The 23,866-nt window shown below is 32.9% G+C and overlaps 1 protein-coding gene across 6 annotated transcripts in view; it reads right to left on the bottom strand.

Moving 5' to 3' along the window:
• Positions 1 to 3,417: 3,417 nt before the first annotated feature.
• The window catches only part of LOC123561811 (homeobox protein php-3-like), a 75,771-nt gene continuing 55,322 nt past the window's right edge, over positions 3,418 to 23,866 (bottom strand). For 4 of the 6 annotated variants that reach the window (XM_045354417.2, XM_045354415.2, XM_045354416.2 and 1 more), the window contains 2 exons: positions 17,854 to 18,367; positions 3,418 to 6,454 (listed from right to left, as the gene is read on the bottom strand). In XM_045354417.2, coding sequence (XP_045210352.1) covers positions 6,126 to 6,454; positions 17,854 to 18,352 — 828 coding nt within the window. In that variant the 5' untranslated portion in view covers positions 18,353 to 18,367 and the 3' untranslated portion in view covers positions 3,418 to 6,125. Of the gene's footprint in view, positions 6,455 to 17,853; positions 18,368 to 21,392; positions 21,533 to 23,518; positions 23,683 to 23,866 lie in introns of those variants that run through there. The other 2 variants (XM_045354414.2, XM_045354418.2) reach the window with 2 other exon arrangements.

The following is a 23,866-nucleotide window of genomic DNA, read 5'->3' as shown; positions in this document are numbered from 1 at the left end:
ACAGAATCTAGCCGGTTTTCGAAAAGAACCGAGATATTATTGTGACGCAAGTTGTGTGTAAGTGTGGTTAAAATCCAATGTAAAATGTCACTTCTATCTGTTCATAACCTGGCCCAGCTATCGTCAAGATGAACATTCTGGCAAAGTTCCATGAAGACAGGGTCAGAAATGTGGTCCCAAGAGTGTTAATAAGCTTTTCCTTTCATTTGACCGGGTGTCCTAGTTTTGACCAATATGACCCAGTTTTAAACTTGGCATAGGAATCATCAAGATAAACACACTGACCAAGTTTCGTGAAGATAAGGTCATAAATATGGCCTCTAGAGTGTTAACAAGCACTTCCTTTCATTTGACAGAGTGACCTAGTTTTTGACCCCGCATGACCCAGTTTCGAATCTGGCCTAGCAATCATCAAGATGAACATTCTGACCAAATTTCATGAAGATAGGTTCATAAATGTGGCCTCAATGGTGTTAACAAGCTTTTCCTTTCATTTGACCGGGTAACCTAGCTTTTGAATCCATATAACCCAGTTTTGAACTTGGCATAGGAATCATCAAGATAAACACTCTAACCAAGTTTCATGAAGATAAGATCATAAATATGGCCTGGAGAGTGTTAACAGGCACTTCCTTTGATTTGACAGGGTGACCTAGTTTTTGACCCCGCATGACCCAGTTTCAAAACTGGCCTAGCAATCATCAAGATGAACATTTTGACCAAGTTTCATGAAGATGGGGTCATAAATGTGGCATCTAGGGTGTTAACAAGCTTTTCCTTTGATTTGACCTAGTGACCTAGTTTTTTACCCCACATGATCCAGTTTCGAACTTGGCCTAGAGATCATCAAGATAAACATTCTGTGCAAGTTTGTATCAAATCAAAGAATAAATGAAACCTCTATATGGCTGAAAGGGTCGATATAGAATTTTCCTCCTTTCAGGGGCAGTAACTCTTGAACCCATGACGGAATCTAGCCAGTTTTCGAAAGGAACATTATTGTGACTCAAGTTGTGTAAGTGTGGTTAAGATCCAATGTAAACTGTTACTTCTATCGTGTTCACAAGGTAAAATTAAAAAAAAAAATTGGCTCTTTCAGGGGTCAATCAGAGGCCGTATCTCCGGAACCTATGATTGGATCTGCCGGATACATCATGGAATCCAAGATCTATTGTTGTTAAAGATATTTAGCAAGTTTGTTTTAAATCAAACCATAAATAAAGTCTCTATATGGCTGCAAAAGCTAAAATAGCAATTTTTGGCCATTTAAGGGGCCATAACTCTAGAAACCATGATGGGATCTGGCCAGTTTTCGAACGGAATCGAGATATTATGCCAATACAAGTTGTGTGCAAGTTGTATTAAAATCAATTGCAAAATACGGGCTTTATTACTTCACGGTTTGACTACTGTAATGCCTTGTTAAGTGGTATTCCAAACAGCACACTTAACAAGTTGCAACATGTCCAGAACACGGCAGCTTCATCACTAAGACGCCCCGTCGCAATCATATAACACCGGTTCTGAAGGAGCTCCATTGGTTGTCAGTGAAATACATGGTGCAGTACAAGGTTCTGACCCACACCTTTAAGGCTTTACACAATCAATCCTCTGCCTATATTAGGGATATGATAGAAGTGTATAAACCGGTCAGAAACCTAAGATCACAAGAAACGCTGTCACTGGCTATGCCAAAAACTAAAACCATGATGTATGGCAATCGCAGCTTTTCGTTCACTGCTCCAAAGCTTTGGAACTCCCTTCCCGTCAAGATCAGGGAAGCTCACACGCTAGCTACTTTCAAAAGCCTGCTAAAAACCCACTTCTTTGTACAATATTTTGTTAACTGACCGATACATTGATGTTTTTGTCTTCTTCATAAAACAGTGTAGAACAGTATTTTATCCTAGTGTCATTTAAATACTTTTAAATATGTATGTATGTTTGTCTTGTTTTATCTATATGTTTTACAATCATGATTTTTGTTAATGTGGAATGCATTATTTTTGTATGCGTATTTGTTTATATTGTTTGCAATTTATTTTGTAAAGCACTTTTGAGCGTGTACATGTGCATGAAAAGAGTGCTATATAAATGTGGTATAATAATAATAATAATTTATCGCGTTCACAAGCCAAAATAGCAAAGTTTGGCCCTTTAAGGTGCCATAACTATGGAATCCATGATGGGATCTGGCCAGTTTTCGAAAGAAACCGAGATGTTATGCCAATACAAGTTGTGTGCAAGTTTTATTGAAATTGATTGCAAAATGAGGTCTCTATCGTGTTCACAAGAAATTGTGGACGGACGGACGGACGGACGAAAGGCGATCACAAAAATATGCGGCATATCAAAAATATATTTCACATGCGCATACACGTGGAAACATGATTTTCATCATAATCGAGCTAAAATAGTTAGTATTAACTAAACTTGATATTGTAATACTGAAATAACTTTTTTTAAAACTACAGTATTTGTTTTGATTAGTCACCAACACTATAATGTAATTTGTCAAACGGCTCATCATAGTTTCTAATGAATCAACACCCAAAATTCCAAATATATTCATAATATGCTATATGCATAATACATATAAATGACATTTTGCATTTTTATAGCCTGTACGCTGATATAGAATTATGTCATAAAATCGTTATACTGAACTTTAGGCAAAAATTTACATTTGTTTAAATAATTTCGTCCCTCGTGATTTTTAGGAAATTATCCACACAAAAATATAACTAGATGAAGCTGATGCGTTTCATTGGTTAATTGAAACGGTAACAACAGACAATATATTTGTTTGTTTTACATTCAACCTTTAGCATGCTAGATAAATTGTCGTCTGCTGGAAATGTCGTCTGCTAAAATTGTAAAGTTCATTCAATTTGCTCCAAAATTTGAAGAAATATTGTCAGAGTAGCAAACAGCTTGGAACCTGATCAGACGCCGATTTAATCGGCGTCTGATCTAGTTCCAAGCTGTTTGCCATGGCTGTTAAATTCGCCTGCAGCAAGCTAAGGGTTAAGATCAAAGTTATCTCCCGTTTGTGAACGCTAGATCTTATGTCTCTGTATTAGCAGCTTATGTTAACACGGTGAAAATTATTTCAACCGTGTATTTAAACAAACAAACAAACAAAAATATTCTACATATTTTTGGTCTTGTTGAAACCTTTTCCCCCGAGAAATAGAAGTAATTAGTTTATACTAATTTGTTTTAGCTCATTTGTAATGAAAGCTTCGAGCTTATTCGAACCACTCTCGAGTCCGCTTGCTGGAAAAAAACCAGTACTGGTGTCATATGAGAAGTCATGGTCGTGACCCCAGTGGGACTCGAAACCACGACCCCCTGGATTGAGCTAGTAGAACAAATCTAAAAGATTTTTAATAGATAGAACAGCAAATCTGAAAATGTTTTTAAATCTATTTTATTATTCAGAACAATAGTATCATAGTTTTGTCTATTCAATAAACATTCAAACAATACAAAAATGCCATGTCACAATTATTACGCAATTTGAGGTAACACGTGAAATTATATTTAAGGTAGCGGCAAAGCTCCGATTAGTTTTAACCTTTACCCTGCTATATTTCTATAATGAACTTGTCCATCTTTCAATTTGGACAGTATCATTAACTGTTAAAAGGGGTGCTTACCAAAAAAGATACTGACTGAATGGCGAACAGTGCAGAACATAATCAGACTGCACGGATGTGCAGGCTGATCATGATCTTCACTGGTTATAAAGGCAGAATCAATTGTGTCCAGCATGATAAGGGTTAAAAGAGAATCTAACTGTTGTCTATAAACGTTATAAGCTAAACACCATTTGATTTTAGAAGCACCGATGAAGTTTCAGTCCGACTGCCCAACAAAACTGAATTTCAAATGCAAATAAAATGAGTTTTTAAAATCAAAAGCCAGAGCATATACTGATCACTTACTGCTGAAACTCTTAAATACTGTTATGAACTTTGTACAGCAGTAATTTTTGTGTGAAATATATAGACGTATACATGTACTTTTTAATTTTAATTAATTTTCTTTTTTATTTTGTGTTCGACAGTAAGCATTTATTTATTCAAAGCTATGCCGCTACCTTAAGTATGGGTAGCTCTGTACGATACTCAAAAAGTCATGGGTTCATACAAATGGTGAATTCCTTTCAATACTAATATCACATTAGGATGTACTACCGTTTTCAAGAAGTCAATACAAATTCTATGTCAGGAACAAACGCCAGTCACAATTAAGTGCCATATTGTGGTTTCAGTTAATAGTTAATTAACACGTTTAAGAATATAAAAACATATATTTCTGGTTTTATAAAATGCCTAAGGAGTTGTGTGTGTGTGTTTTTTTCGGTTTAAATTGTTTTTAAAAAATGTCGCTTTTACATACGGATTCTTCAATGGGATATTGACAATTTGAACTGAATCACTTTATTTAAAGCATTGGTTGTATTAACGCTTTTTTTTAAAAATAAATCTCACAGCATTTAGAATCAATTTTACAAATTTTGGTAAAAAATGTATTAAATACATATTTGTCACATATGATTCTGAATTTATATGTGAATAACAAAGAGTATTAGGAGTGCACATTTTAAACAATGATAACAATATATACATGTATGTATACAAACTGTTTCTTTTAACAGACGAAGCAAAAAACAAACAAAAAAAAATTCTTTTTCTTGGTTTATTTATCATCGGACGCAATTAGTAATCTTAATAGCAAGTTTTCTCACAATAAAAAAAAAGAAAACAGAAAGAAAGAAAAAGCAGAACGATGAAAAGAATTTCTTTAAGAACAAATCGAATTTGAATATTAGTTAAAATTTAAGAATTTCTAATTTTCTAGGATTTCTTTATAATTTTCTAAAAATAAACTGGTATCTCCAGTTACACATATTTCACTGACAATTTAAAGCGATTTTAAATAACCTGTAAAACTTATCATTTTCAATTCTTTAGTGTTTATTCTTCAATCAAGAAACAAACTTTTCTTTTCCATATGTCATTTAAACACGTCTATAGGTTTTGACCACATACGTTTCTGTGTTGTGTTTGTAAGCAATATACATATGTTAATTATCATTTAACACAAATTTCTGTTTTGTCTTGTTTTATTTATGCTGAAATAAAGTCTGTTGCCAGTAAGAGTATTACCACTAAGAAATGTTTTAGTATTTCATTTCAAAGCTACGCAAGCGTCTTTACGACACCGAAGCAATATGTCCGTGGAAATGGCCAATACTCAAACCAAGTCTTCACACAATGAGTAATGATGCAAATGTATTTTATCGTCTGCCGTTTTCGTTTTCTAATTCGTCGGATTGAATGTCTGATTGTGAAATCAGCATTAAATCAAAATACTGTTCCTGCATCGAATCAACGGTAAATAATCTGTTTCCGTTTATTCTGATAATGTTGTTGTTGGTGTTGAAATAATGTTGTGGTGGCGCTTCTGCTTATTTCGGTCATCCGGAAGTATACGCAACCGGAAGTACACCGTTACCATTCCTAAGTTCTGTAGAACTTACTTACAAGCAACCCTAATATATTAAGATTCAATGCAAATAAGGGAAATATCACATAAACCACAATAACTTTAGGTCGAATGGCACTGGCAATTCAATGAATGACGCAAAAATAGTCCGTCAAAGAAAGTAGTTCATGATGAGACGTCCCCAACACAACACATTAGCACTTAAACTCTCACTTTTAAATACTTCTACACAGTGCACAATAACTATACACAAATTATGTACACAATATTAAATAACTCATGGAATTTTAAATCACAACGTGTAATTATGTAAATTTGTTCAGGTCGGTGAAAACCCAACCCAAATGGGACATTATGCTCTAAATATTCTGAGCAAAAACTTCCAAACCGGCAAGAGATCGAAGCTACTGGCATAGCCATTTTCAGACACCTAGGTAAAATACCATTTTCTGAAACTTTTCTATAAACATTTAGCCTGTTTATTCAAGCACCTTTTATATTAACTTCCTCGTCACTTTTAGCACTTTAACTTGGTCCAGCTGCCAAGTCATTTCTCAGACAATATCAAATGTTTTGAGATAACCCCCTAGCTAATAATTAACCAATCGTCAGGCTTGTAAGTGTTGTTGCGCAAGCGCAGAATGAGAGTGTGCAGCAAGAGAATGCTGCGGATGTTGGTTATGTGCTTGTGGTAATTGGGGAACATCTTTAATATCAGTCTCTTCTCTGAGTCTATTTTTTGCTCTTTCATTTAATTTCTTTCTTTTCATTCGCCTGTTTTGAAACCATACTTTTACTTGCCGCTCAGTGAGCTGTAATTTACATGATATTTCCCAACGTTTTTGTCTCGTAATACAAGAGCTGTTCAAAAATTCGTTCTCCAGAACCATAGTTTGGTAACGTGTATACGGCTTTCTTTTCTTTCTACCTTTTGTTTCTGAAAATATAAAGGGAAACAATTTTTACTTACCACAAACTGACACATTATGCAACATAGTGACGCCAAGGTCATGTAAAGGTCATATTCATTCCTCTTGTGCTAAAAGCAATGACAGATTGAATGCTATAAATAGCTTCAACTGTCAATCAAAATATATGCTTCATATGCTTTTTTGGTATTATCTCTCAAATCATAAGTGAGATAACAGATTTATTGCATATAAATAGCATACCTTAAATTGACCTTTGCAAAGGGGCAGAATGTGCAATTGTTTTATAACTAAAGTATTTACATATGAAATCATTCCAGAGGACATGTAAAATTATTTTTTTTCAACGGAAAAAAAGTTTCGTTTCAAGCATCAGTCTTCAAAAAGCTTGTCAGTCAGATAAAACATCCATTGCAATATTAAAGACAGGTCGTGTTCCAATAATAAAAAGGATCTAAGAGCATATCATTTCCCTTCGAGTAGTAACTTTGTTCTACACACTGTAGTCTGGAGTGTCTTGTGTCTGAGAGGGTCGTAAAAGTGCCGTCAATAACTTATTGCTCTCCGGACACCACTGTAATGTGTTCTGTGAACAAAGTGAGACCAGTTCGTCCATAGTTTAGTCTAGGTAATCGATTTCAATTTGTCTGGAGAGTCTCGCAGCGGAGAACACGATAGTAGAAATAATTTGTAAATTTACCCCCATTGTTGGGCGATACGAGGGCTAAACATGACCATTTGTCCTGATTTATACGAAAAAAATGCAGTCACAAGAATTTTGATCTTGTTTTACGTTTAGTTTGTGCGATTTTGATATAACAGTGTATATAACTACGCCTATTGTCTTCAATGAAACATGTTTGTAATAACTGTAACGATGCAATTACATTTTAGCATTTCATGAAAAAAATCAAATCACAGTGTTGTAATAAATTTCAACATAGAGCTTTTTTGCCAATATAATAATTATAATTCTGGCTACAGACAGGTTTCACTACCATCAAACAGAAAATACGGCATTGATACGTAAATGCCGGCGGCAGTGCTGTCTTTCGAGTAAAGTCAAGTTAAGTCAACTATTCTATTTATATCTCATCAGAAAAATAACTTCATCATTAAGGATGTTAACAGCAAACTTTTCATTATCAATGCATAACTTGATATATTTTTAATGTTGTTCGATTGTATACAGGCATGTCTGTACAAATATTGTTAACGATTGTTAATTTGTCATTAATTGCCTGCTTTGATTAAAGATGGTAAAAACTTTCGTATAGTAGCAGACGAAATATGTCTAGCCGCCGTCAGAAATTTCTTTGATTTATCCATCAATGTCTGATTTAAAAACGTCAAGGGCAAGCGTTCGGGTCGTTATAAAAATAATTACGTCATAAAGTCAATATTACGTTAATCGATAAATGATTTAGATGTCCAATCGACGTATTGTCGTGTAAATGACGTATTGGAGAAAGAAAAGAAAAGGACATATGAACGTTTTTGGGAGCATACCCACTGTCAGTTTACATATTGTTATTGTGTAATATTGTCAAATTTGAAGATATATTAATCACCATATATGTCATACTTTGTGTTTTCCCACATTTGTCACTGTGTGTATTGAATACATTCTGTTTCTGATTCTTTGATCTTGGTTTATCTTTGATACTGTCTTGTTTTGTTGTTTTTTATTTCTTATATCGTAAAGAGATAAAAAGTGCGTGTATTTATATACTTTATGTAATGGCTTCCTACAAGCTTGTTTTTCACTTGTAAACACATTCATATAAAAATGTCTTTACACACACATTATGATTTATAGCTGAGTTATCAGAAACTCCGAACATTTTCTGTTTAAATGTACTTTTTGAAGGAGTGCTTCCGTTTGTAACTGAAGATTTTGAGTGAGGATTTTTAGCAATCGAGTACACGTTATTTTGTTTTGTTTTTGTTCACATATAGATTTTTTTTTTCATTATTTCATTATTCTTTGTCAGACTCGATTTGAAACTATTTTTGTTATAATCAATGGCACGTTCTGTGATTTTTTATTAATATTCATTTCTATGTAGTCTATTTAATTCGGACTAAATGCCCCAGAACAAAAACTTATTCTTTGTATTGTTTTATATTTGTTTAATTTTCAATTACATGCTGTAAGAAATTTGAGCGTTTGCGACCTTGGTGTTTCAAGGTGAAAAGAGCACTTAAGCACACTTTATACAAATAAAAAATACCATTCGCAAACCACAATAAATGAACTATAGCATATATTCACCTCGCTGGTGATTCAAATGAGGAAAAGGATTTTTAGTCATAAATAAGAAGTCCGAACACTGAGAAATGAAGTTTGTCATGACATGGACTTTGATGTTGTTGAAAGGCGGGAAAGTTTCTTTGGTCTGCATGTCGCCCTAGGATACAATACAATCGCTGAATATAATTTATGAACTGTTGGTTGGAAACTTTTGAATTAACTTATTAAATGATATCATTAATCTAAAAGGTCAAGCAAATATGAAAGTGTGAACTGTTGTACCTGGATAACTCGAATACGTCGGAACCTTTAAAACTTTATGATAATAAATTTTGACTTTTTTAGCAAAACAAACGTTCGACTTATCAGGACCAGAATTATTATTCATTGTTCATAATCATGCTGTTCTCATCTTTTGTTAAATAATTACGAAATAACAATCTAAAAAAAAGAATTAATTGTTGAGTAGCGAAACTTAGATTCGAATTGATTAAAAAAGATAACTATTTTGGTTTGGATCCGTCCCATTATCAAAAATGTGTAATGACATGGGAGAAAATAAGCACAACAGCATAGTTAACAGTGAATACCGGCCCTGTAAACACTTAGGACAATCATAGACAGACAGATAGAAGCTATAAAAATGGATATAATTAGATAAATATCAATAAATCCCACGATGAACAAACACTATATAATCTGAGTAGGTCGATATGAATACCGTAATAACGGGATAGCCGCTACGGATTTTATCCTAGACTGTATTAAGAAATAAATAATTGAAGTGCGGTAGTAACTCAAATTTTTATGGCCGCCGTGGCAGCTTCTATTCAATTCTAAGGCAACTCTTCTGCATATTATTGAGGCTATATGAAAGGAAATGTAAATGTATGTTGGCAAGGTCGTTTCTGATTCTTTTGAAACACCAGAAAAGAAAATGTGACAGACGTCCGGACGATAACGGCACAGTTCAAATGTAACTGTACCTTGTCTGATATATGTCTATAAAGATCGAACTTTGGGAAATCACGATGCCGTTGTTAACAGGATGTCACATGTACGAGGTGAAATTCAGTTTGAAGTTTAGTCCGGACAGAAAATGGTGTCCTTTTAAGACAGGCTATATATTTGAAGTCATTATTCGGAAATGGTCTTTATTACAATGTAGAATTGATCGATTTTCATAATATTTCAACGCTATTAACTAAAATGGAACCAAATAATGGCGATAAAAACAATGAAAGTTACATTATCGTTTAAAAAATATTATCTAAACTACTGAAAACAACCAAATAAGAATGTTTGTTTCGGTACGCGAATTTGCTCCAGAATTTATGTCGTCTTCAATTTTACGACCTTCACCAACCACATGAGCTTTTTTTCGTTCAAGATATTCAGGCATTCTGCATTATTTGACGTAAATGATAGTTACAGTGTAAGACAAGCCGTCAGTCCAAGATTCAACGTATGGTATAGATTGTCAAATATGATTTACACATAGCATGACCATATTTAACTCGAGCCTGTTCAATTCCCGATAGCACGTGCTATGACTGAAAACTGAAAGTCGTTGTTGAAAACAATAGACATACATTACACGGATCGTATGGTAATATTCGTGTAAATTATCAGTGGCGTGTTTTATAAACAGGTGCACGAGAAAAATGATATGTCATGCCTTTTTGATCTTTAACATAATATTTACGAGGCTACCGTTTAAGTTTGTCTGGAATGTCCATTTCGTAGTTGAGAAACTTCTTTGATATGTATGAAATATAAGATATCATACGAACATTTCTGAAAGAGCGAGTACTTAGTTGGGTTCCAAGATGGCGCGATGCAGTAAAAATAACGAGATACGCACATTTCGTGTGTGTTTCTTATAGTTCGCTCCCGTCGAGCGGTAAGGAGGCTACGAGCTACACTTTAACAATGTGGGTGGTTAATAGATACAATGTTTCACATTACAACTTGAGGTTTTGGAAAGAAATTGTATAAACAGAGGGGATATACATCTTATTAAAGAATACAATAGGTAAACGGGATGTTTAAGTGTCTGGTCTGAGATGTTTTGTAGTACTGAGAGACGGCGTGTTGCTTCATTTATAAATAAACATTATTAAAAAAGTAGAAGTTATTATTCATGAATTTCATTTAAAAAGCTGTCTAAAGAATATTTCCTGTTTCGACGCCGCGTTATTGCTTTGTGGTTAAGATTTTTTACCATTTTTAATTCTTGCTGCTTTAAAGTTTTTTCACAAAACATAATTTTCATTATTTGTGTGTTTTATTATTTTTTAAGAAAGTTCATCTACAAGCGGGTCGGTTTAAATGAAAAAGTCTACCTTTTATGCACTTAAGTCGATGGAAAACCCCGCTTTCTGATCATTACATTCACTTGTATAATTATTGATAGGCAAATGCACAACATGAGATATCTAAACGTATCATGAACAGGAAATGTTCAACTGATAATGTAAATGTCTGTTTTAATTGTGAATTGCGTGAAAATATGATATTGTTCGCTTCTAATCGGAATAGTCACTTTCACGCAATTAATAATCGCGTCTGTAACAATAAACACAAAACACATATCGACCTCAGGGTGTAAAAGAAACATTAACTAACAGTTAACACGAGGTATTCTGGGATTCTACATAGGCATTAAACCTCGTATTAATGTCTTTTATACTATAAGTCTTAACAAGAAGCAAGTATTAAAACACATCTAATAATGCGGAATTATTGCCGTTGTATTGCTAATATATGTCAATTCATATAAAATAACCAATAAATTCTGACGGTCAATATAAAAGCATATAAAATCTTAAGTTATGTCTGTTTTTGCTGTAATTACGGGATGTTTATGATTTGTTTAGTCTAAGGGATCAAAGAAAAAAGTGCGCGAAAATTCTTGCGCGATATATTTAGAAAATAGTAGTTAGGTTTTATTAATTATTGATATACGAGACATTTTATTCGCAGTTAATAACAGGTTATAGTTTTATTCCATCTTGTGCAGGTTTAGACATTTATTTTGGTAAAAAGCCTTTTTTTTTAAATGATAAATTAAAGGAAATATACGGAAGTACCCGAAGAGATCTGCGCGGAACCATGTTCCTGGAATGCGCGCGGAAGTGAAAATCTGTACGAAACTTTACTGAAAGGTTTCAAGCACATTTCTGAACCACCGAAAGCCTGGGAAAACGTCCAAGTCGGACACCATTCTCACCTTACTTTCCTTGATACTTGATTAAGAGAGGTTTAAATAAATATTTGCATAGCGGTCTATAAGCAATGTTTACGACAATTCTAGCAATAAATTTGTCAGCTGCTCATAAATCGAAATGAAACAATAAAACAATACCTCTCAAGATTTTCCGCTAAACGTTTTATAACTTATAACAATATAACTGGTGGACACAAGCCAACGTAATTACCTCTGCTGTTTTACACTTTTACCCTGTTTCTTCATTTCATTGTGATGTTTTCCTAATGTTTGCCTAATATTTGTTTGTGTCTTTGTTGCTGTTTTAATGTATTTTTTTTTCTTTTTCATTTCGGTAGAAATAGTGAGATTTATATAACACCCTTCTAAATGCTAACAGAACACATACTGTTTTATGTGATATGAAATAAAGCATTTTAAAACTAAGCTAGATTTTTTTTGCATTTAATCGCTTTTGATAGAAAAATTCCTTCTAAAATATTAACTAATTAATGGAATTTATAATGTAAATTCTTGGGTTAAATTTCGAAATAAAGATCAATTCGACATCTGTTTAAACCGTTATGATAAATTATTACAATTCATTTGATAAAAACAACAATCAACCCTAACAAAATGAATGATGAATATTTATCCGGACTTACGCTATACAACTGTATGTCTGCGCTTGTTCAAACAAAACATAGCACAGTAATGCGTTTTTCTAGAAATTACGCGTAAAATCATAATGCAGAATGGAAGATTTTCAATGAATGACCGCATCGTATTTCAGAATACAAGAAAGCTGATATGCGGAGTTGCAAAAGTTCAAAAATAAATCGACTACATAACAATGATTAAGTATATTCGACTCCCTGTGGGAGTCTCCATATAATGGGAATTATTTTAACTCTGCAACGGAAAAGGCCAAATGTATAGAACATTAGTTTCCGTAACCGTTTTTAAAACACATTACTTTCTCCCTTTTTGTGAGTTTTTCTTTTAAAGAAGTTAACTAACTAGTTTTGAACTTTTTTCGGATGTCTAACTCTGCACTGATGAAGCTACTATTACATGTAATCGTGACAAATTTCATACTTTTACTCACATTTTTTTTCCTCAAAACGACTAGCTCTGAAAGAATTTTCGGGAAAAAACAACACCAGTTTGGTTATGGACAATAATTATTAATTAGACTATGATAAACATGATCAAAATCTGCAAGACGACAAAAATAAAAGAGTGCTTACTACTGATATTTTAATAATGATTATTAATAAATAGAAGCGGCTTTATGCAATTTACTTAATCAAGCTATGTTATATAAATTTTCACCAGTCTGCTCAAGACAAGATTTCAGTTACGACATATAATTGGAACAATTCATTTTACGGGCAAGTACGGCGAATTGATATTGTTTTTATATTCCTTTTACTTTATATAAGCTATATAAAAGCAAGAATATACTTATGCTAACTGTTGTCTTCTCTTGAAAAGAAAATGAGAAAATAAGATTGATTTGCTTTTGTAGTGCAATATGTGCTTTGCACAAGATGTCTGCAGTATTAAAAGTGCTTTGCACATGTAATTTATATGATATATGACTTCTAATTAATAATAGTAAGTGGGCAAGATATGTTCTGTTGAAATAATATGACATTACATGAAAAAAGCACAATTATAGCATAACAGATATATGAAATATTGTAACCGCTTATTTCATATTCCCAAGGAGCCCCTTAACGGAATGAGATTTCGAAAAAAGGGAAACTGAATTTCGTTATTTGTTATAATATTTCGATAATCAAAATGAAAAATGTATTATGTCACTTATGGTACTCCTTATATCCCTCTTTGCTCTCTTTTTTTATACGTATATGAACGAAAACAAAGTTTAATTAAAAATGTATTTTAAACCATACAAGTACTCAAAGAAATTATAATATTCACGTCTGATGAGAATTAGAATAGCCCGAATATAATGGTATATTTTATAACGTTATATGTTACGTACAGGAGACCGATACCTATCGAATTCATGTCAAAACAGTGACAAATAACCGCATATTTATCATTTTTTCATGTATATTTACACATTCAATGCGTGTTATTTCAGAAAACAATCGGCGTTTATTAATATTGAGGAGTTTTCATTTACATAACGTATAAATCATCGTCGGACGTTAATTAGATACGCTTCCCATCGAAAACAACGTTAATTCGGTTTAATCTGACGGGCATATGTATAAATAAGAATTAAATATCACATTGTCATTTGAAAAAGGAAAGGCGTTATCTCGATTGGATGAAATATTTGAAAACCTGGTTGATTAATGTAATTCTAATTCCCATGTTATTATTCTTTATGTAAAGTAACTTTTTTTCAGAGATTGAAGCTTTTTTCCCCTCTCTTTTCCTACCGGCTTTTCACGTCTTCTTATTACATAAGTAATTTTACAGTTGAAATTTAGACAAAGATGTAGAATGATGTGTCATTTAAACACTATACATTGCAAAAACTACGAAGATAGGACGTCATAGCTTTTGTTTACAAGAAACGCAGCTTATTGAAATATATCTTGACGTCACGGGATAAAGATATGTTTCGAAATTGACGTCATAATCTTAGATCTGACCACGAGCGTTTTAAAGTTGTTACTTCACAAACGAAGTGTTATATTTTGAGAATTCACTGCCCGTTTACTTACTGACCTAATGCGTGCAATTTATTTTCACCTTCAAAGACAGCAGCTCTTATATACATCAAAAGAGCCGCTAATATATATACATGAATCAATTAGCTACCTAGGTGTGAAGATGCGAGTATAAACATCTAGCGTTGACAGAGCTGACAGGTCTCGGGTGAGGGATGTTCTTTTACTTACTTTAACTATAAGTATGCGTTACTTTATTATATTGAGTGTCTATTATGTTTTTCTGCGTTTAATCTTAATAAGCAAAAAAAAAAGTGAATTTCGCTACTGGTGTAAAGTCTTAATCCGTGTATTGGTTGATATGTATCAAAACAATGTTTAAAGAATTCATTTTAGGAGAGTTCTCTTAATCAATTGTATGAAAGTCTGTCTGCCCATCAATTCTATTTCTATAAAACTTTGCTGCAACCTAAGCCTTAACGAAAATTTAGTGGATATCCTTAAAATAAAGGAAAATTCCGCCACGATATGTTTAATAATATTGAACAACAAGTTTAGCGAGAACAAAAGAAAAGTATAAACAAATCACCGCAACAAAACATCGCCAAAAACCGCAAGATGCTAGAAAACAATCTATTTAATCGGTACGGAAATAGCGTATATAAAAGGCTTATTGACCAGCAAACCGTTCAATAAGTGTTCATTACAATACTTTTTAGAAACTACTGACCGGCAATGTATACAAGAAATCGTGTAATAATTCCACCTAATGTATACGCAACATTAAATATTAAAAAAAAATCAAAAATGGCTACAAAATACATGATGATACATGTTTGTTGATATCAAGCATTATTCTTTATGCTTTGAAATGATTTATAGATAAATACTTGCTGTGGTCCCAGCAGTATGAGGTGTTGAGTTGCTGAATCTTTATAAACTGTTGATGGCAGCTCCAGTAAATCAGAAACCGGAGACTCTAACACAAGTTAGCTGGCATCAGCTTTCATCAATGAAAATACAGTATAGCCTTATTTTACCAACTGCATTATCTAACCAGCTATTTATTGCATTTAGATTACAAATACTACATAGTCTTTGTGTGTGCGTATTACACTAAAACAGGTACTCGCGTGGTTAATTAATTGCCTCTTACATTCAACGTTGCGTTAATTAAACGTTTATTGATATTAAAACAAAACTTTGCAAGGGTGCTTAATTAATTTCATGTGTATTGTTTAGGATAACGATGCGTGGAACGGCAAAACTGTAGTTCAGGTATTCATCCATATGTTCATGGGTGGAACTGCTCAACATTTTAGATTCCATCAGTCCCTGGCTAAACTTTAAGACTAAAAAGCGCTAAGCCGGAAGAAAATCTTTCTTTTAACCTCAAAGTATTTTACTAAGTTTCTATATAATGTAAGTCTGTAATTGTAACATAGCATTTTTTCCACATCAATTTCTGATTTCATGATAAAAATGTTTTATTTTAAATGTTACTCTTTAAAGCAAAAAATGATAGGAATACAAGAAAAATCAACATTAATTTTAACTTAGAATGTTGGGAAATATCTATTTAAAAAATACAACTGACAGGAAAATGTATTTCTGAAATCGAAAAAGGACACAAGTTCTTTCCAATTCAATCCGATTTAAGGTAGCTCGCACAAGTGTTGTATCAAAAATCAAGATACTGGTCAATTTTCCCTCATATCTCTCGGAAAAAATACAAATTACAGTACAGTTTCCATCAATGGCATAATGATTTTCTCGCTAATAAAACAAACTAGCCGCTATAGATGTCGGAAATGGATAAATTATTAGACATTTCTGTTAGAAAACCCAATCAAAGTTCGCCCATTAGCATGCACACTTGATTGCATGTTTATTATCCTTGGAACATCGGTTCCAAACGGTGCCACGTGTTCCGCTTAATTATACGGTCATTTGGAGATGTGCTCGATTAAAACGCTTGCTTGCTAAAAACTGACCAGATGGCATAAAACAAACGCAGCTACTGTAGCAAAGTGTTTGTTTAGAGAAAAAAAGTCATTTCTGTCCCTAATAGCATAATGTGCTGTATCAAACTGGTCTCAATGTTCGAACTAATTTCTTGCCTCAACATTAATTTTGAATATGCGATAGACGTCAGCATATCTTGTTTATTGGTTATGATTTCTTCTTCGTAAATAAGAAAAGGCTTAATGTTGTTCAAGTATACATGGCTAGCATTTATGTTTCAGTTGTATATATTGTTTTGTTTGTATATTTTAGGACAGATTAGAGACTATTACCAGTGGTCACTGTTCGCACTGATTAAACTCAATATTGACATCAGGTCAGCTGTCAAAATTTAGTCTCAAATTTTTTATTTACTTCCTTGACATATTAACGTAATAAAAATTGAAAATTTTGAAGTTTTATATCTGCGGGGTACTGATTTACAGCCTTTAAAATCTTACATTTATGCTGCAATTTATACATAATTTGTTTTGTAATGATGTCTTAATTAATATCAAAATATTTTGATTTGATTAATGTACGTCAAGTAACACAGATTTGAAGACCTGTGGGTATGCTTCTTTCAAAACGTCTGTAAACTAATTTCAAATATTATATATATATATAATCTTGGAAAAAAGGCGATGTCAATATATGTATATCAATTTGAAAAGAAGTACTGAACATCAATTTCCTTTATATTTCTTCACAGTCAATTTAGAAAAAGCATGCCAAAAATTAAAGGATTTAGAGATCAGTATTCCTATTTCATAACGTTTTTTTTTTTCTGGGATTTTCTTGTTTCCTTATCAATAAGACATAGTGGTGACAGACAAAATTTCAAGTTTCAAGTTTTCTACATATTTACTAAAATCCATTATCATTTGCGGTTGGAAACAAAATCTGTTTTCGGGGTCCCATTTAATTTTCCCGAAACGTGAAGATTTGTTACTTACATGTCCGTATGTGAAATCTGACGGTTATCAGAAGTATGATAAAAACCATACTACATGAAGGAGTATTCAAATGATGCGAAATTTTAATATTTGTAAAATTACAAGTGGAAAAAAAATGTGTGATCATCAGGACACAAGAATAATGTTGCTGAAGTAATAACTTGGATGTAGTCAAAGAAAAAATCCAAGAAAACCCGTTACTAATGTAGCATTTTCATATATAAACGACAAATATATTTTGGACACTTGGTCGTATCCAAAATCGATTAGGTTTTTAGAAATCTACATCCGGTAATAACATTCTTTGAACTTCCGGTGCCACTAAACCTACCTCCTTCTGAAGATTCTGATGGTGGTTGCCGACAATCTAACTCTCTGCCTGGAAAAGGCGGGATTCCGGCGGTCATGTCGGGATAAAATCCACTGTTAGTGTAACCGGCGGTATGTCCTTGATACATGTCACCATATATTGAGGGGTAATTGCGCATGGGCATAGCGTTCAAGGGGGACATGTGATTAACCATTTGTCTACAATTTAGGTAGTCAGAACTGCTTCCAAAAGCAGAATTATATGCAGCTGCTTTGCTGTTCATTGAAAAACTGGCCCCTAGGGGCAGGTTGCCGTAAGATGCCATTGAACACGAATTGTGGGCAACAATTCCACTGTCACCGGTGTAGCTTCCCCACGAGTTGTTCCCGGACAACCGGGATGACGAAGACTCTTGTGTTGGGCTCGAACTCAGCAGACCTGGGACGGAAGTACTAATGGGGTTTGGATACAACGATAATCCTGAATGGGCGGCTAGAATGTTGTTAGCAGGGCTTTCCATAGTTTACCATAACCACTGAAAAATATAAAGAAGACTTTATAATATTGTTTAACCGAGATAAATCATTGACCAAAATATAATGTTTTATTTACCTCGACATTGTACTTCTGTAATTAAATGATGCTTCGGGTTAATTCTTTAAGATAGGTATATTAACATTTTAAAGGCAGCCAAACTTAAGACTTCGCTAAAATTCTAGTCTTCTAGAGTCTGACTCTTTTTCATACCTTCTACCACAATTAAACGACAACGGTGTTTTTAATTCAGTATATTTGTTCAACATTTGTTTCTTCATTCAACTACATTGTGACAATGTCTATCTAAGACCAGACTATTTGGAAAATAATTAAAACATTCATTTATACCCTTAATCACTTAATTGATATTATATGTAAATGACATTATAGAAATATTGTTTTGGAAGCATAATTTCCATAACGGTTTCGTGCTTGTATTAAAAACTGAATCAAATCACAAAATGATCTTTATAATGGTGAATGTCACGGCATGCCATCTTTGTATTTAATTGAGCTGGGGCATGAGAAAACCAACATAGCGGGTTTTCGACCAGCATGGACCCAAACCAGCCTGCGCATCCGCGCAGTCTGGTCAGGATCCATGCTGTACGCTTTTAAAGCCTACTGCAATTAGAGAAACCGTTAGCGAACAGCATTGATCCTGACCAGACTGCGCGGATGCGCAGGCTGGTCTGGATCCATGCTGGTCGCAAAGCCACTATGTCGGTTTTCTCATGGCATGGCTCATTTAATTATTAAAACCTCATGCATCTTTCCGAGGTCCATGTATATATAACTTCCGAGTGTTAGCATGTATTAGTATACACTTACTGAACGACTTGCCGGTAAATACTCAATACTATTACCCGATGTCACAAGGACGAGGTTCGATATTTTTGACTGTTGATCGGCAGTCCATTAAATAACTGTTTTATTACATCATATAAGGAATAGATTTTCACGTTTTGACTTTAGCTGTTGGACTATAGACAGGTCAACAGCACAAACCATGGAGCGATGATATATATAAGGATTCGTGTAATAATTTAATATAGTGTATACTGAATGTTGAAACAAGGTTCGAAAGTTTCATCTCATTTAATGAAAACGAATAAGATCAAAACATCCTTTTAAGCAGGTGCAAGCTAAATAAAACATATTGTAAGTCGAAAAACGTTGTCTAAAGTAACTGCGCAAGCATTCCAACGGATAGATTTTCAAAAGTACATTTTTGTATTTGTTAAAATAACTTGAATTCATTAACGCACCTTGGTGTTACGTTTTCCTTAGCTCATATATCCAGATTTGTTTCTAATCATACATGCTCGATTAAAAACACATCAATTCTGGTCAGAAAAAATGTACAATTCGCCTAAGCGTGCACCGTTCAAGTGCATATATCACACCTAGTTATTCTTACGGTGTAAAAACACATTTTCAAAACATTAGAATATACCGAAATCGTTTTTAAATTCATGTAGGTTGTGGGTATGGGAAATGTTGGTTTGTTTATATCAAATTGAACTTAAATTACGTCAATTTAGAGAGTATTATCAGCTTCAGTTACACGCGAAAGGAACATAAATAACGACAAATGCACTAAATAGGTGAAAAGTTTTCGCTATTACACATATCATGTTCGGCTTAATGACATCGCAACTTCGCACGGTTTTTCAACATCCAAGGAAGTTAAAAGTAAGGAAGAATTTCGGGCAGCTAGGATATCCCTTTAATAAAACGAACATAATCAGGTGTCAGAAAGTCTACACTTATTATTTAAATCTATATGGAGTAACTAAACTGGAAATTAAAAGTTTTCATCCGCGTTTGTTTTTTCTTGTTGTTGTTGTTGATGTTGGATTTTCAAGGGGTAAACTTTCATGACTATACTTGACTTGACTTTGCAGAAGTTCTCAAATCTAGTCTGGTGTATCATGTATGGAAATTAGATATGGAAGAAACAAAACGTTATATTCAACAGAGTTATATTCCTCGTTTTATCTCTTTATATGCAAGGATTTAAAATACAGTTAAAGTATGTGCGTGTATAAGATATTGTTTAGCACATATACTCTAACATTTTTAGCCAGAATTCAGTCATATCATGCGGGAAAAAAATCACCAAAACTTAAATATTATGTGCTTCAACGTTTGATTCATTCGCCTAAAACTGATAAGTTTTCCACCCTAGCCCCACCAAGGAAAAAAAAAACAAGAACATAAATAAGTCGAAAAAGCACGGGAAATATGCGTTTGTTTGAAATCCTGGCCTCCCACAATCCCTGTTATTTACGTTCAAGAAGACAGTATAAATCTTTAACTTCGCAATCTTGTAGTCTAAACCAGAGCGTAAGAAGAACATAAATTTTGAATTCCGCGGCACGCGAAGTCTATTGCTCGACCTGGGCAACATATGTTTTGAGGAAAATTTGCAAATGGCGTCACTGAAGAATCTAGAGCAAACAAAAAATAGTTCCATAACATTCACTCTAGAGTTTTGCATGCTTGAAATTTCCAACACGCAATCATGCATTTTAAGTAATATTTCATAGAATGTTTTTGCAAAATGAAACACAATAACTAATTTTGCGTTAATATTGGATTAAGAATTGGAGTGTAAAATTCAACAAGAGATAAAGGTCCTTAGAGACCGCAGTATGATTATTTCATTTCATTTTAAACGAATAAGGGAGAATTCGATTACAGTATCCGAAAATGCGTGTTAGTTGAAAACTATAGCACTTGATATCTGTGAAGAAAGTTAAATATGATAGATATCAATATGATTCCGTCCTATTAATGGCATAAATGACACAGTAAATGTCAGTACAGAATGTAAGAATAAAGCAGAGAGATTGTGTTTTTTACAAAACACGGTTTATTATTAATGTTTCATTGAAAAAGGATTGACTATTTGAATATGCAATGTGTAGACAAAAGTGACAAAATTTAGTTTGTAAATGATTCGTTCGCAGTTATCAAAAAATAAAATGAAATCTAAATAAAGATTCAGAAATACTTACTTAAAGTTCGTATAAATAATCCAGCATTATTACTGCATGTACTACAAAAAAAATGTATTCATTAAAATGTAATATGTAACCGTTTAAATGCCCACTATCACCTTGACTTTTAGGTGCTTAAAGGCCAATGCGAAATTCGATTTTACTGTCAACTGTTTACCAGTCTAGTGTGTCTGAAATGTTCGCATATGATCGTTTTATGTTAAAATTATGACACATATAATTTAGCACTCATCACTTCAGCATCGTTTTTACTCATATATATGTGTGTTTTATTACCAAATACAAATCTTGTTGCTCAATAGCCATGATCAAAGGCGGTCTTTTTCTTTGATTTCATTTTATTGACCAATCAAAAAACGTATCATCTGTCAAAGTTTGTTACATAAAAATAAAAGCTATGAAACCAAAATAAAAGGACTATGAAAATTCTTTTTCGCCACCTATCCTACGAGTGGAAACATTTATTTTTGTCATAAAAAAGCAAATAAAATTACTGATTGTTTCGTTATGATTTCCTATCATGAGAATTTTAGCAAATCATGTCAAATTTGTATTTACAATAAATATGATGTTATGCATATAAACGGAATGCAAATAAAATGAAACGGTGTTGCTTTCCTTTGGTTCAAAGTGAATAAAATGTGTCTATTTGTATGAAGTACATAAATCTTAATTGTGAACTAACCTATTATTATTGTGTTATGTTTAATGAGTGTTTATGTGCATTTTTTCGGTGTAATCTTGCAGATAATTTGTCATATCTAAATCTTATGAGATTACTGTATTTGGGCTGTAAAATGTAAAATGGGAGTGGATAATGTTGGTTTTCTAGTTGTTTTGCATGACAATACACACTATATAAACATTTAAAACCTTATAAATGATTAAGAAATAATACTGATGTACATTTATATTATACAGTTTTCATTAATAAATCATCCACCAGCTGTAAGTCATTTTTCTTTTTACCAAGGCTAATATTGTACTAGACAGGAGACTCTGTCTTAAAAGGAAAGTTAGCTTTAAGTTAAACTTATGATTGGTTGATTTTCCTTTATATTTCTATTATTATTTGAAATGCCAAAACTCAATACAGTTTAAAATCCTTTTTTATACTTATTTTAGACATAAGGTAAACTACCAAATGTTACAGACATTCAAAACGTCCTAATATAACATACTTTGTCCGAGTTTCATATGCTTCAGAAAAGTTCCTATTAATGTAGCCAAGTTTTAGCGATTTTTTGTGCTCCCACTTTCATATCCGCGACATGACCATACATTTATAGAGTCTAAGCTCTCTGGCTCTCAATTCGATGTGCACACATTATCATTTAATAGAAGTTAAAAGGAAAAGAAAATTAATTGACTAAAACAAACTTAAAGAAAAAAAACGCGGAGTTGTCTTCAAATATCACAAATATAGCTTCATTTTGCACTTGTGCGCTTAGCTTGTTTTGCAATGATTATATTAACTTTAAACATTACAACCTACATCAATAATTATCAATCAATGTTAATTTTTATAAGTTTTTTTTATAAGTCTTTATTTGACAATACACATAACTTTTAAGTGTGAATTAAATCATTAAAAGCGCATCAGAACTAAATCTGTAACTTGAGATATCATACGTCTTGTATTAATGACACTTATACTCTTAACTCCGGCATTAAACAATAAATAAAAATCATTTAATGTCCACCATTGTTAATAAAATAAACAAATTTCCTACCAAGGAAAATTGCCGAATAAGACTAAAAACACCATTCATATGTAATAAAACAAACATTTCGAAGGCAAATTTCATAGTATCTTGATTCATAAAACAGAACGATTAAGGGAGGTTTAAACCGATTTAATAGGCACATAAGGTCATAATACCGCGCATCGGCTAACAGTCTTTCAAAACAGCCAAGAACGGTAAAAATCTCATTAAATTTCTTTTATTTTCTCGATAATCAGCCGCACATCGTATCTTTTGAAAGTTATTTCGAATAAGGTGCTAAAATGAGCCGACATTATATTTTATTGTCATATGAATGATTTTCATACGATATTAATGTGACTGATAAATCGAGAGCATTGTTTTAAGCGATAATGTATTTTTAAAAAGCCAACTTACATTTGTAGCCATAGGTGATCGCCATTAATCTTTATAAGTCCAAATGTAGATGTTTTCTTTTTTTATTGCAAACACTATCGTCAATATCCTTTAAAGTTTGATTGAAATATAGAATGTCGTATATATTTAGTTCACACAACGACAGCAGTTTTACGAATATGACCCTCTATCTCATAAAACCTGTGAATACCTAGGGGGCGCAACCATATTTTCACTGAAGAAGCCACGTGACCAAGCAATCCAATCGCGAAATAGTACAGCGAAAGTCGTCTGCAAGTATTTGATTTATCTACGTATTATCTTTAAACATTAATACAAGAAAGAAATACAACTTTTTCGGCAAAATTT

This window comes from Mercenaria mercenaria, chromosome 10, assembly GCF_021730395.1.
Source record: "Mercenaria mercenaria strain notata chromosome 10, MADL_Memer_1, whole genome shotgun sequence".
NCBI lineage: Eukaryota > Metazoa > Mollusca > Bivalvia > Venerida > Veneridae > Mercenaria > Mercenaria mercenaria.
Note: the sequence above shows the minus strand (reverse complement) of the source record. Positions and strands in the feature narration are given on the sequence as shown.